The sequence below is a fragment of the Malania oleifera genome, chromosome 7 (genome assembly GCF_029873635.1).
Source record: "Malania oleifera isolate guangnan ecotype guangnan chromosome 7, ASM2987363v1, whole genome shotgun sequence".
NCBI lineage: Eukaryota > Viridiplantae > Streptophyta > Magnoliopsida > Santalales > Ximeniaceae > Malania > Malania oleifera.
This window is the reverse complement of record NC_080423.1, coordinates 67,914,215-67,929,996: the sequence shown is the minus strand read 5'-3', so window position 1 is coordinate 67,929,996 and position 15,782 is coordinate 67,914,215. Positions and strand designations below refer to the sequence as shown.

At 36.0% G+C, this 15,782-nt stretch overlaps 2 protein-coding genes across 2 annotated transcripts; one reads left to right on the top strand and one right to left on the bottom strand.

Annotated features, from left to right (window-relative positions):
* Positions 1–4,124: 4,124 nt before the first annotated feature.
* On the bottom strand, positions 4,125–4,785 carry LOC131160088 (3'-5' exonuclease-like). The gene has a single exon (XM_058115416.1). The coding sequence runs from the start codon at positions 4,736–4,738 to the stop codon at positions 4,166–4,168; it is 573 nt and encodes a 190-aa protein (XP_057971399.1). The 5' UTR covers positions 4,739–4,785; the 3' UTR covers positions 4,125–4,165.
* An 8,546-nt stretch (positions 4,786–13,331) lies between these two features.
* On the top strand, positions 13,332–14,912 carry LOC131160874 (phosphatidylinositol 4-kinase gamma 8). Its single transcript, XM_058116752.1, has one exon. The coding sequence runs from the start codon at positions 13,332–13,334 to the stop codon at positions 14,910–14,912; it is 1,581 nt and encodes a 526-aa protein (XP_057972735.1).
* Positions 14,913–15,782: the final 870 nt, after the last annotated feature.

The window sequence follows — 15,782 nt, the reverse complement described above, 5'->3', positions numbered from 1 at the left end:
TTTTATCCATTTCACTTAGTTTCAACCAAGGGAAGGATGTTGAGAGTCTTGCTACATACACTACACAGGTTAGAAAACGTAAAACAACTACCTTAGACCATTTTTAGTTGATATGTACTTCAGCTGTTTAAGACTCTAATGAACCATATCCTAATAGCTTAGAAAATAAAATAAAAAAGTTTGAAGCAAATGAAAATAAAAAACAAGCTAGGGATTAATTGCAAGAAGAAAAAGAGAAAAAAAATTTAATTTAAAAAAGGGGAAGCGATTGTGTATTGGAAAAGGGCTACCTATTACCGGGGTCCTAACTAAACAAAAAGTGAGTGTCTTTGTAGTAGCGTGACCTACTACCGGGTTTCTAACTAATCAATAAAGTGGGTGCCTTTTAAAGTGTAAGAGTGTGAAAGCCGCCAGTACAATGGTTTTGAATTAGAGTAAGACCGTACAGTTGTTTTAGACTAATTGATTGTGATTGAAACCGTTAATATCTATTGGTAGTCAATCTTGGAATTCCAGCCTTATTCTCATGACATGTGAGCTATTTTACACTCCATTATCTTGGTTGTTTTATTAAATGGTGTATAAATCTCTCAGTTGATATATAACTTGAGTTAATCCATATCCTGTGTTCCTAAACTCATTAAGAATATTTCATGACATGTAATTTTCATAAGTATTGGAATTTTAGTTGCTTCTCCCCTGGTTTGAATGCATTCGCGGTATTTACTAGGGACTAGCAAAACGTTAGTTGGGGGGTGTGATTACGCGCTAAAGTTGCGTAATTAGGTATTTTTAACTCATGCATTAAAGCTTATATTTTTAATTAAATAACTAATTATTCTCAATATTTTAACATTGTATTCTATTTATAATATTTGATTTTTATTGAATAATTTATGAATTTTTGATATTTTTTATTGTAGGGCAACTATTGGAAGCTAATACTGACACTACTTCATAAGCTAAGCGTAACTTTCTCATCCGAGCTCTAATTGAGGCGATTCAAAATGATTTTGAAATCCGAGAGAGTGCTCTACGATTTTTGTTTTTTGAGCTTTGAGAGATTTAGGCTATAAGAAGATAAAAATCGGGTTTGAAGTGCAGAACTGACTATGTGTCAATAAAAGGAAGAAAGAAAAGAAAAACAAAAAAAGAGGTTGATGTGACCACATGAGGGCCACATGCAGTGTGCTGGGAATGAGGCGCTGGGGAGAGTTCTTTGAAAAGGCATGAGAGGCACGTGAGAAAGAAAGAAAATAAAAGGAGAAAAAAGTAAAGAAAAAAATAGGAAGAAAAGTCAAAAAGGAGGGCTAGAGTTATAGGGTTTTTAGATAGGGCTAGAGTTAATGGATTGTGGGAAGAAGTTCATGTATTTTAATGGTAGTTTTTAATACTTTATTAAAGTACTTTAATACTAAGTTTCTTTATTTTATTGTTTGAGTATGGTCATTAGATTAATTAATTGCTTATCTTTTACTTTATTATTTTGAATGCTTTCAAGGTTGAGGTAATTTGTTGTTTTAGTATAGTATACATTTAATCTAATGATTGGAATGATTTTAGGTTAGATTAATTAGTTCTTTAGTTTTAGTATACATCTAGATTATTGTTATATTAAGTTGTTTTTTTTTTCTACTTTATTATTGCAATGATTTATTGTGGAATTCGTTTGACCCAAAAATTGCAGATTGCAAGCATGAGTGACTAGGTTTTATAACTTGGGTTTTCGGTCAATGTCGATTGTTTTCCATGGTTTATTAGTTTTCCTACGATATTATTGTTGAACTTTTATTTGGCAAAAACTGAAAATTGAAGGCATCGTTGATAAATTGCTGACTCTTATTTCTTATTTTGTTGTTGACATTAGGCACATAAAAACCTTAATTTAATCTAGGTTTTTCGTTAATAAATTTTTACTTGAAATTTGGTTGATGCTTAATGAGAGTAATTATTTTCTTCCGTTTGGATGCCACCAATTTACTCGAGCTTTAATATGAAAATTTCATCTTATTAATGCCTTGATTGGATTAACAAGAAGATGAGTAAGACCTAGGGAATTAGTTAATGGTGGAAGGAAAAGGACATTGAACTCGTAACCCAAGTGTTTGGTAAATTGTTTTAGTTAATCTGTTTAGTTTTGGTTGCGTTATTAGATTTACATTTTTGAAAAATTGATAAAATTTCAGTCTTATTTTGATAGTTTACTCAAGCTTCTCCCGCTCTGTTTACTATTTAAAAAAAATCATAAATAACCTAAAAGATTTTCAAACCACATTTTACAGCAACATGATTTCACCAAATTTTCATAAATACTTTGATACTCAGTGGTCCCTATGGAATACAATCCTAGACTCATCCTTGATACAACTTGACATTACTGCACTTGGAAGCAAAACTCAGAACGAGTCAAGTTTTTGACTCTCAATCAAACTATTAAATAATTTGTATTTAGTTTCACTAATGACCTTTTTTGCATCGTTTTTTGCCTTCTCAAACTTTTCAAAGTTATCATTGTTTCTACATTTTTACCATGTTTTATATCAAAATCTTTTTGTCTTTATGACTTGTTGCAGCTATTTGAGAATCTTTCCCTTGATTCATTTAAAATCTTTTTTGCTATCTTTTTAATAGAGTTATCTAATCTACTTCAAAGAGTTTTTGTATCTACCTGATCTTCTATAGTCCAATCCTCATCTTTGATCATTTTATTTTTAAATTTTATTATATTCTCTCCTTTTATGTTCCACCACCTAATTCTCCTACACTGATTTATTTTACCCTTTTTTCTTCCATTTTTTAATACATATACCTAACACTAAGACTCTATGTTGGGTGGTTAGGCTGTAACCTAAAATAACTTTACAATCCTTACATGATAAACGATCTACCCTCCTAGTTAAAAAAAAAAAAAAAAAAAAAATTCTATTTGACTTTTATTTTGTCCACTTTTAAAAGTAAATTAAATGTTCTCTCCTCTTAAAACACGTATTCATTATACTAAAATCATATGACATGACGAAGTCTAAGGTCATCTCCCCAAACTTATTTTTGTCTCCATATCCATATCCTCTATATATCATCTCATAATTTTTTTGTATCCCTTCCAACATGTAAATTCAGATCTCCTCCTATAAATACTTTCTCAATCCTTGGTATGCCTTGTATAATACTATCCATATCTTTCCAAAATTGTCTCTTAAATTTTTCTGTTAAGCCGACTTGAGGAGCATAAGAACTAATAATATTTATTATCTCTTGTCTTAATACTATCTTGATGTTTATAATTCTATCCCCTACTCTATATACATCAACAATGTTATCTTTTAAGTTTTTGTTTATAATAATTCCTAATCGATTCTTATGTTTTTCTTTTCCAGTGAGTCTGAGTTGTAAATGGGTCAAATATTATATATAAATGAGTTGAAAATAAGTCATAAATGACTCAATCAATTTTGACCTATTCCTTAATATGTCTTCCAAATATTTTTCTATTTTTTCTCGAAAGAAAAAAATAAAAATAGAAAATTGTATTATTGGAGAATCATCTTCTCAAAGCATTTCCTTTCCTTAAAAATCAAGCAAAGCAAGAATTTTGACATCTTACTTTTTTTTTTATTCTTTTCTTTCTTTTTCCTTCCTTTTATTTTAGAAGTACCATCAAAGCTTTACTGCTCCAATCAGCTAATGCAAGAGGCACATCCTAACTATAAATCAATAAATATTTATTTTCTACACCCCAAAAAAAATTTATGGGCATCTAGATGTCAGAGCTTTCAAATTCAAAAATTTTCAGAGATGCATGTTATATGGTTGGTGGCATTTTGAATTTAAATTTATATTATATTTAAATAAAATAGAATATAAAATTATATTAAAATTAATTTATATTCTTCAAATTTAAATTTAAAATCTAAAATTCAAGTTCTCAAACTTAACATTTTAAAATCACCCCCATTCCCTTTGGACACCTTAATTTTTTTATTTTTTACAAAAATACATTCATTCAAGTTCCTTCCCAAATATCCGAAAGAGGAAAAGAAATTCACACAACTATCCTCAATTTACTTCTCTTAGGCATTCATAAACCCCTCCACACCCCCCCCCCCCCCCCTCCTAAAATCCTAGCAAACAAAGATCGATCAATTCCACTTTTCTGGCCGATTCCTCATCTGTGTGACGCGTTCAAGATCCTCCCAATCTCAAAAGAAAGAAAAGCGTCCAAACAGGCATACTGTATCTGCCGGCGATTCAGCCACTTGTAGTCCCACCTGCTCCTCGACACCGACTTCGGCTTCTGCATCTCCTTCCCAAGAATCTCCCTGGCCAGAGTCTTGAGCCCCGCCGTGCGCAGCTCACGAACGCCCAGTGCGCTGGCCGCCAATTCCCCGAGATCGACGGTGTTCGACACTTCCAGGCCGTAATGTTCGACCATCTTCTCGACGTCACCGGCTATACCAACGCCGACGAAGGTGTAGTCGGGATTGGCGAGGAATCGCGAGAGGGATTGGGGAATGTGGGGGGCGCAGATGAGTTGGAAGATGAGGCATCGGTGGCCGACGCAGAGCTGCAGAATGGCGACGGGGTTGTTGGTGTAGTGGCGGTTGTTAGGGCGCCACTCGACGTCGAGGCCGACGATGAGGCGGTGCAGCTTCCGACGGTGGAAGTGCTGGATCTCGAAGATCCAAAAATCCACCATGGAGGGTGTGGCGGTTACCAGGGTCCGAATCGTCTCCCCCATGAATGTTACCTCGTGGTAATCGTGGGTTTGCACGAGTATTTCGTAGTCCACTATCTCACTAGACATGGCTGCTGCTGGGATTCGCAGAACGGAGAGAGAGAGAGAGAGAGAGAGCTAGAGAATGGGGTGGAAATGGTAGTTTGAATTTTTTGGGAGTGGAGAGAGCATGGGAGAGAAATGCGCGCAGTGGGAATGAAGGAAAATAAAGATCAAGAACAATAAACGGAGAGAGAAAACTGGCGGTACGGTATGGAATAAAGGTGAGGGCATTGCCCACTTTCATATTTGGCGTGTGCCTTAGTTCTTGTTTGGATCAACAAAAATATTTAACAACGCTTATCATATTTTTATTAATATTTTTAAAGAAAGTATACTTAAGATAAAATTATATATTATAAAGTCAATAAATTCAAGATGACATTCATCCGTATGTATATTGCATAATGCTCATAGTAATGTCTATTACTAATAAATGATTACGGATTAAAATATAAAGTTTTGATAGCTTTATAAAATAAAATAAAAATATCATCATCATAAAGCAAATAATAAATATAGAATTTTTGACTAACATAAAGTCAAAGATAATAATACAAATTTTAGTGAATCAAACTAACCTGAAGTCTAGAACTTTAAGACACTTAATCGAACTTTTACATGTTATCAAGACAAAATAATAATATAGGAAGCAAATATGTTGGCATGAGCTCATTAGAATCAATTAGAGAGATTATAGGGATGAGCCTTGAATGTTAATATCTTGCTTTAATGGTCAACCTTTATTCTAGTCATAATCTTTGTATATCCAAATATAGGTTTAAATTATCTTCTATATATATGGTTTTCTATCCCTATAAACAGAATAAAAGCAATAGACAATTTTTCAAAGTTTATCTTGGTATATTAGAACAAGGTCGTAGGACCTCTCCTCCAGTTATCTCGTGAATCTGTTCATGTTTGCTCAAAACCCTAACTCTGACGATTGCATTCTGCTAGATGGTTTGTCCGTTGTCGCTTTCACTTCCTGTATCATAATCGGGGGGTTCTTAGAAACCATAGCTGAACTCGCCGCGCCTCCGCTGAACCCAATCGGCAAGCCACTCACAAACGCCGCCCTCGAAAAAGATGCAGAGCTGCTAACCAAGGGGCTTATCTTTAGTATTTACAAAAACCTCGAGAGAATCAGAGTCCTGGTCCCTCGAGGACTCACTCTCCGATGAGAAAGAGTATTAAAATTCCTCATTGAGCGCAACTTCTATGTTCTGCATGATGAACTCCTCGGCATAATCCATTTTGAATTGATGAAAAACTAGAATTTTCCTCCATTTCCTATAGGATTTGCTCTCCGACGAGAAAGAGTGCTGAAACTCCTCACTGAGCGCAACTTCTATATATGTTCTACGTGATGAACTCCTCGGAAGAAACCATTTTGATTTGATGAAAAACCAAGGGATCCTCCATTTGCTATAAGTTGCACTCAAACATTAATATTTATTTTCTAAAAAAAAGGAGAATCTCAACATTTGCATCCTTCTTAACTGTCTCACTTTTCTCCTCCCATCGACATCAATGGAGGACATCAGTGACCTCGACAACGGTGGTGAACCCCGAATCAGCACCATTCTCAGAGAACTAGGGGTGTGCAAATGGCCAGTTCGATCAAATTCGATTAAGTAGCCGAATTAACTAAAATTTTTTATTAACAATAATTTCTAACCGAACGGACCGATTTATGTGTTATAACTGAACCTACCTAATCGAGCCAACTTTTCAGGTAATTCAATTAACCGAATTTGACCGAAATAATTTAAAGTTAATTATAAAATAGAATATAATTGCAAAATTTGTTTTTATTTTTGGTACAGAGCTTAGAGAGGGAGAGAGAGAGAGAGAGAGATTTCAAGCAACGAAGACGAAGGTACCTGAGTTGCTAAGTATTGCGATTTTCGAGTTGGCAAGTAGTGAACTCTCACCATCGTCAAGCAAGGAAGAGCTGAACTACTGAAGTCTGCGAGACTCAAGAGGGAACTCAGGGAAGAGGGATTTGAGATGGGAACTGGGAAGAGGCGAAGAGGGAGAACCTAGAGGGAACTCAGGAAAGAGGGATTCGGGACGAGAATTGGGAACTGGGAAGAGGCTCAGGAGAAGAAGGAGAAGTGGACAACCCAGAGGCCAGATTCCACAACACGAATAGAACCCTAGCAGCGACTGGCCTTTAAAAAAAATAAATAAACAATTAAAATTTAACATATATTATATTAATATTAGTAATTTATATTTATTTTTTAATTATATAGTAATTTAGGTAATTCGATTAATAGAATTAAAATTCCCTATACCCAAATCAAAAATCAAATACCCAAAATTAACCAAATCTGTAACTGAACCGAACATATTCCTTAATCAGACCAAACCGATCAAAATCGGTTGTTAATTCAATTAATTCGGGTAAACATGAATTATGCTTACCCCTACACATAACTAACCACCCAAATGATAAAAGCTTTTACCAAATATCATACCCCGATCGAAACTATTGAAAATTCTACTGCTCCGATTGGCTTCAAGTTGGATGGCACCAACTATGCTCTATGGTCCCAAGTTGTCAAGATGTATATCTCCAACAAAGAAAAACTGGAAACATCAATGGAGACTTTCCTGAACCTCCTTTGATGTCTGCATCCTCTTGGAAATGGCTCACAAACAATGCCATCATCAAGAGCTAGTTGATTAATTCCATGGACCGCTCGTTGATTAGGAACTTTATTCGGTTTCCCACAACAAAGTAGGTTTGGGACTCAATTGTGATGACATTTTTTTATGGTGGTGACACTTCGCAAGTCTGCGATCTCCAACGTCAAGCTGGAGATTCTCTTGTAAAATATTACAACGATCTCCAAGGTTTGTGGCATGAGATCGATTTTCGTTTTCTGAATCCGATGGAGTGTCCCGTAGATATTAAACACTATAACCATCTTCTACAGGAAGAACGAGTGTATGTCTTCTTAGATAGGCTTGACGATCGACTAGAGAATTCGGTCGCCCGAGGCATATTTGTACGTGGGATTTGGGCGCCTGGATTGGTGAAAAGGTGTCTTGACATATGTTCGGTCACCCGAGGGGGATAGGGTCAATACAAGTTCGGTTGCTCGAAGCCTGGTCAAACTGTTGACTTTCCAACAGTTCGGGCGCCTGAGGAGTTTTGAACTCCTGGGGTTCGATCACCTGACCTCTCTCATATTATGTCATTTTGCCCAATTTTACTTCAATTAATTCCCCAAATAATATATGTGATTATGGGGACAATGTGCGCTAAGTGTTGGGACCTAGGGTCTTTTCTAAGCCCTTTTTAAATACACCAAAAAAACTTGGCGTGAGGGTGATCCCTAAGGTCTCTAAGGTCTCGAGCTTTATAATTCCTACATGCATGCAATGCAGATTATTACAAACCTTTTTCCTATATTACAATTACAGACCCAAATTACACCAAATATATATTACAATGAGTCTTTAGGGTCTTTAGACATTGAGTCTTCATGTACCGTTAGTTGATATGCTAATTATATACCTGCACACAAACTCGAAAGTCATCAAATACCAAGAGTATTTGTCATTATCAAAACTGGGTGTGACCTATAAGGTCAACAGATTCCATCAAACTTGACAATGTCAAATTTCGTAGACGAAGTACCCAAAGCCATTGCAACAATGCTCTGATACCAATTTGTTGTATAAATGGTATTGCACATCGGAATATTGAATCAATACAATGCAGCAATCAATGATAAAATTACACAATAACGCAACCACGTAGTATGTATGAAAGCAATAGAAATAACACAAGAAATTATGTAGTTCGGCAATACCTACATCCATGGAAGCAATCGACAAAGAATTTTACCATTTGGTGTCAAAGACACTAACATTGTGTCAAATACATCAAGAACAACGTATATATAAAGTTTCCGAAGGCTTTCCCTCCAAACCCCAACAAAATTATGTCCATCTTTCAAAATTGAAAAATCTGCATTGGGTTGTTGAGCCAAATCATCGATGGTTTGTGCCATACCATCAACAATTTCAAACAAAATGTAAATTGTCAGAAATCAGGTGCTAAACCATTGATGATTGTAGTCAATCCGTCAACGGTTTCTCTGCTACTCCTTAACACTTTGATTTTCCACCATGTTCTCTCTTTATACATGCATCACATTCAGCATAAATATGAGCCACATATCACAACACGATTAGCCTCTGTAAGCAGCTAACTGGCTTGACTAGTACGTAATAGACCCCAAAGGACATAAAACAACTACTTTTTTTCTCTAAACTCTCTATATATGCCCATTTAAGCCTAAGAAATATCGACCAAGCATTGAAAGCTAATTTATCAAGTGCCAAAACTCTTTCTTTCTCAAAAATTCTTTTTGTGCTTTAATTTGCTCATCCTTGATAGAAACTCTAAAAAAAAAAACTAAAAGTGCTATTTCTTCATTTATCCTTTGAGAGTTTTCTCTTGAACTTAAAATGGTAAATCCTTCCTTGTAAAGAAAATCTTAAGTGTATTCGAATCTCTTTTATAAGTTGATGATCTTGCCTCCGTGAAAGTAAGGAGATTGTAAGTGGTCTCCTTGTCATTGTTAACGCAAGAGGTGTAATGAAACCTCAAGGTGGTTGACCTTAAAAGAGTGCACATAGGCCGGACTGCCAAACCATTATAAACGCATTTGAAATCTCTCTTTCATGCTCTCATTTATTTAAATTTTTCTTTCTTTGTGTGTTCGCTTGGTTTGTTTAAAGTGATTTAAATTTTATAATCAAGCATATTATTTTTTATTAAAACCCAATGCACCCCCATTTGGGTTACCTTTGATCCAACAATTTTGACCCGGCTAGCTAATTCCATCCAAAGAACCAAATTCAAAACTCAATCTCACATTAAATCCTGAAATGTTGGGAATAAAGAACAAATTCCCGAAACCTGTGAGAAACAAAATAGAAGAAAAATAACGCCAAAGAAAAAAATCAATCACACGCACAAGACAATATTTACGTGGTTCGGCAATTTTGCCTACGTCCACGGAGTTGCAGGGATTTCAATATTATCAGGAAGAAAACATAGAGAGTGCGGCGATACAATGCTCTCCCTCTCGCTCTCTCGCAGATACAACCACGCCAACCCTAATCACCCGAAAGCAATCCTTTTTATATGTTGCACCTAGGGTTCCGTTCCGAATGGGCTCCAAAATTTTCCAAGTCGGATCTTCATTCAAATTAAAACACAACTAGGCTCCACAAAAGCCCAACACGAAATTAACCCAACTTCAACCGAGTTCGAAAATTTCAACCCAAACCCATCCAAGACACAATTAAGCATCAACTCTCAAAGTCGATGCTCAATTGAATCTTAACTTTCTAATTAAAACCCAATTAAAATTCAAATTCTAAGCTTGGGACTTAATTGAATTTTAGTCGCAAATTAAAATGACATTTAATAAATAAAAATTTTAACAATGTCAAATATTCTTTATTATACATGCATTTTATTTTATCCCCCTCCTCCTCGACCACAAAACCTTGACTTTGAATTCATTGATATAGTAGATTAATGATTGTAGTTCCAACATTTTATGAATTTAGGCTATAATAATTAATATATATGACTACACCATGCTATAAACATGGTTTTTTTTTTTTTTTCTTTGGTAGTAATAACAAATAATCGTTGACTATAAACATACCAGCACATGCAAATTGTTTAATTAATTATAATGTGAGTATCTATGATTCGGTTTAGATGAATCAAGTAAGGAGGGATTTGGTTTAGATGAATCAAATAAGGAGGGATTCAGTTTAGATGAGTCAAATAAGGATGAATTAAACTATTTTTAATCATTTTGCTATAATAATTTGTTGATGAGTTGTCGCACCTAATGCCCTAATATGGGGGGAGAGAGAGAGAGAGAGAGAGAGAGGTAAAAGAAGAGAGAAAAGTTGGTTAGGGAAGAGAGACTAATAGGGATTTGCAGTTGGGGAGGGGGTGGGGGCTCTGTGTTTTGGAATTTTTGGTGACAAGATCCAAACATTTCGTCGTCTCGTGCTCTCGTTGCTGTTCGTCTCCCTGAATGCCTCGCCAGTGTTCAGGGTCTCTCTCTTTCTATCCTCTTTCCTCTCTCATGAAATTTCAAAAAAAAAAAAAATTTATCATTTTGTTATTTTATCTGTTAATTTGGATAGGGGATTGTGTTATTTCTACCCGCAAATTCTTTGCAAATAACATGCATGCATAAATTTAATTCTATTAGATGTATAAATTTTTAGAACAATTAATTATAATATAACTGTTGTACTATTCAAAAAAAAAATTGTATTTCTCTATTTATCGTATATATACATGCATCTAGCCGTTTCATTTGTTATGAAAATTGAAATTGGAATAATTAATGATTTGGGTTAGGTTGATTTTGTTTTGTTTTAGAAAATCGCAACGATTCATTGGCGGAGGAGCGAGGGACTCGTAGGTTTGTCCTTTTCTATATATTATGTTAATTAATTCTCTTTTTTAAATTCTTAAATTCCTTGGAGATATAATTTATAATTTTGCAGGACGTACGTTGTTAAATCAAAACAATGGGCCCATCACTTGACCCATGCCTCAAATCTGAGTGAGAACATTTTTTTTTTTTAGTCCTTCTTGATTAAGATTAATTGCATTGATTGTCATCCTTACTTTGCATGCATGATACGTGTTTAATTACCTGTGTCCTTTTTATATTCTGGGTTTTATAACTTCTGCTGTGAACATGTTTGAATACTTTTCTTTTCTATTTTCTGAGTTCATGAATGTCGATTGATTTTAATTCGTTTGGATCAATAAACCATTTATGCTTCAAAATAATTAAGATTGATTTTTAAGATCATCATAAACTGGTGTTTAACAATTATAAAAAATAAAAAAATCATAATTTGATCATCGAGTTCATGTTCTTCTTCTTCCCTTTTGGTTTTTTTTTTTTAATAGTGACATACCCAACTATTACATCTTCAACCATGCATATATATTATGTTGCGCATATTTAATATAAACTCATTTAGGGCGAGTCTGATTTTTTAAATATAAAATAAGTATAACACGCTTGGTAAATAATTTTTAAAATTTTAAGTTTTTTTTAAAAACATTTTAAAAGTAAATTTTTTTTTTTTTTTGTGCTAATAAAATATTCTATTGTCTAATCTGGGAACTCCTGCCACCATCACGTTTCATTGGACATTATGGTGCGATACCAGATTCGGGAGATGTTTGGCAGATTCCATCACCAATTTTCCGATAAATCTTGAGTCTGATCTTAGGGGTAGCAAGCTCGAATCCTTAATCATGTGGTAGTCAAAATCCTCACCTTCTATTCTATTATTGTTCAAAGTATTTGTTTTTTCAAAAATTACTAAATAATCAATGCATTAATATTTTTTAATATATATATATATATATATATATATATATATCAATTTTAGTCATTTTAAATAATTTTGTATGCCTTAAAACCCTTTTCACTAAAAATTCAAAACCAACTTTTTCTTGTTAACAATTCTTTTTTTCTTTTTTTTTTTTAACATGAGAGCACCAAACAATTTTGATAACATTATTAGTCAATTTCTCTGTAGCTAGTTCTTATTAAAAATTTACTGGGTCATCAAACTATTATTAAGACTTAAAAAAAAAAAAAAAAAAGCTTTTCCTCAGAGAATTTTTTTATCTTTTAATGAATATGTTTCTTCCTTTTTTCTTTTTTCTTTTTTTCAACTTGGCATTGGAGCCCAAATTTTTGCATCTTGTGGGCTAATTATATTCTAATAATTGGGAGCAAGCTACGCGGAGGCCTGCATAATAAATTAATATATATGTATTGCATAATTTATTCCTTTTTTTCTGTATGACTTATAACTTTTCATTGGTTTTAAATATAGTAATAACAAAATGTTGAATCTCTCTTGTAAATATGCACAACACTTCACATTTTATAACATAGATAGTACTTACTTTTTTAATTACATAGCAACTTCAGCTATTAACGAATCCTGATAGATGTAGTCGGTGTAAACTTAAATGCGTCCTAAGATATGTCCTGAGAGATGAATTGCTTGAAAGTCTAACTTAACTGTGATTATCTGCATCTAATTTGAATGGATGGCGAACTAGGGGGATGGCCGCCACCTCGTGAGTTTGATGCCGCATCGGGGGGTCTGAAGGACTTGGTGGCAGGAGTCGATCCCCACCATAATAAAAAAAATAAAATTGGAAAGTCAAATATTAATAATTAGTAAAATCAATCATTTAATTAAATTTTCTTTTCATCTTTCTTAATAATTATACATGAAATTTTGAATTTTTTCAATTTTCTCTTCTTAAGTTCCAAATCAATTTTAATGATTTTTATTTTATTAAATTCACAAATGAGCAGATATGTGATGGGCTGCAATCTTCGGGAGACCACCAGCCTCCGAGCCCTCCACTGAGAAACAAGAACCAACTCGCCAGCTCAATTTGCATTTGCCCGCCTTCGGCATTATCTGCACCTGCATGACACTCTTCAACATGGCCGTAGCTCTCCCTCACCACCATCACCAGCTCAAGCCCTCTGCCGCCCATCGCTGCAAACTCCAATCCTTCACCCAACTCGACTTCTCCTCCGTCCTTCACCTCGCCGCCCGCTTCCATCGCAGTTTCTCCACTCCCTGCCTCTCCCTCTCCCCCATTTCTTTCCCAGACCATGACCACCAATCTTACACCGACCCCCTCGGCCCCCAACTCGAAATCCTTGCCGCCGTCGCTACCCCCGGAGTCCGCGCCCTCGTCGACGAGGTCACCACCGCCGTGGCCTCTGGCATCGACCCCGTCCCCGTCGCCACTGGCCTCGGCGGCGCCTACCTTCTCCGCGCCCCAAACGGCAACGGGATCGCGGTTGCCAAACCTATGGACGAAGAGCCACTTGCCTGCAACAACCCGAAAGGCTTCGTGGGTCGGACCCTCGGGCAGCCCGGGTTGAAACCTTCCGTCCGGGTCGGCGAGACTGGCGTCCGCGAACTTGCCGCCTACCTCCTCGACCACGGGGGATTCGCCGGCGTTCCTCCCACTGCCCTAGTCAAATTCTCCCAAGTCGGCTTTAACGTCAACAATCCGGCCGCGATCCCTGCCGCAACTCAGAAGATCGCCTCGCTCCAGCGGTTTGTGGAACACGACTCCGATGCCGGAGATCTAGGCCCGTCGGGATTCTCCGTCGTGTCCGTTCACCGGATCGCGATTCTTGACGTTAGGCTACTGAATCTAGACCGGCATGCAGGGAACATACTTGTCAGAAACAGCCGACATCAGATCAACGTTGCCGGAGAAGCGGATTTGGTGCCCATAGATCACGGGCTTTGCCTGCCAGAGTGGATTGACGATCCGTACTTCGAGTGGTTGCATTGGCCTCAAGCTTTGATCCCTTTTTCTGATTCAGAAATGGAGTACATCTCTCATCTTAGTCCATTCAAGGACGCAGAGCTTTTGCGAACCACGGTGCCTTCTCTCCGGGAATCATCAATTCGAGTGTTTGTGATTTGCAGCATTTTCCTGAAGCGCGCGGCGGCCGCGAGGCTATCCCTCGCCGACATCGGCCGAATGATGACCCGAGGGAACTTTGAAGAAAGCGCAAGCATGCTAGAGAACGTTTGCTTGGAGGCCAAGGAAAGAATGGCCAACACACACAATGGGGAGGATACCTTTCCTGGAGAAGAAGAAACCCTAGAAGTAGAGATGATTAAGTACATGGACAAGGAAATTGAAAATAGTTCCTATATTGGGATTGCAGATGTTCCTCGCTGGCTCCGGCAGACGCCTCCTGAGGTCGCTAAGCCGCCAAAGATCCCGAGGTTTTCATTGGCCGGATTGGATGAAGAAGATGGATGTGGGAGGGACAAGGCTGGGGGGCTGACCAAGAGTTTAAGCTTCTCAGAGACAAACCACCATAGCCATGAAAATGGGGGAGTTTCATTTGGAGAGATGAGTGAGAATGAGTGGGAATTCTACTTGGTGAGCTTTGAGAAGGTTTTGGGAGAGGCATTAATGGAGTGCACAAAGAGCAATATGGGGTTGAATTTGAAGCTGCAGAGGTCGGGAACTTCCTGCAAGTTCTGATAATGAGTAGAAATTTGTACATGGCTGGCTAGATTATCATTTTCCATTTACAGAGTAGCTAGGGTATGTATTGGTGTAAATATATGCTCATATATTCACAAGACAAGAGTGGGAGAAGTGATTGGCAAAACTTGCCGTCCTTTCCATGTTAGCCTCACAGATTTGTTTTCATTTACAGCAATAGCTGCTGCATAATGTACAGTTGTATAGTACTGCTGCTGCGACCGGATTGGAGATCCTATGATTATTTGTACATGATGAAATGTTGTACTCTGTTTTGGGGAGGAAGCTCTTTATCATTCTGTGTTAATAGCGGTTGAATGTGAACCAAATGTACTTCCTTTCCTTCCAATTGTTAATATTATTGAAGGCGCTTTAAAGCCAAAGGTGTTTCTTTCATTTGAATTATTTTAATTGTTCTTCGTTTATAGTTTATTTAGTTTTTTAAATTGTATATTGATCACCTTCAATCTTCAATGGAATTTTGAAAACTGATTTCATGTTTGGTTCATAAATTATATAGGGATTTAATTATGTAGAAAAAAGTCTCTCAATACAATATATATATATTAGACATGCAATACAATAAGAAGGGAATCTCATTGTAAAATTTAAAGTCATTCCTAACAACAATATATTATGAATTACTAAGGGTAGTTTACTTCTGGAAAATAGTTTTTATTTTCTATTTTTAATTTTTCTTAGAATTATAAAATAAAATCTAGCTTACTTTTCAATGTTGTGTCAATTGCAGAAAAAAATAAAAAAAAATCGCTTTATTCACTTATGGAGAATTTTTTTTTTTTTTTTTGTGTTCCTAATATTTTAAATAATTACAAAAAAGCCGCCTCATTTCTAATTTTCTAAATT

Coding starts and splice junctions, on each gene's coding strand:
- LOC131160088 (XM_058115416.1), bottom strand. CDS start 4,738: ATGGGGGAGACGATTCGGACCCTGGTAACCGCCACACCCTCCATGGTG.
- LOC131160874 (XM_058116752.1), top strand. CDS start 13,332: ATGGCCGTAGCTCTCCCTCACCACCATCACCAGCTCAAGCCCTCTGCC.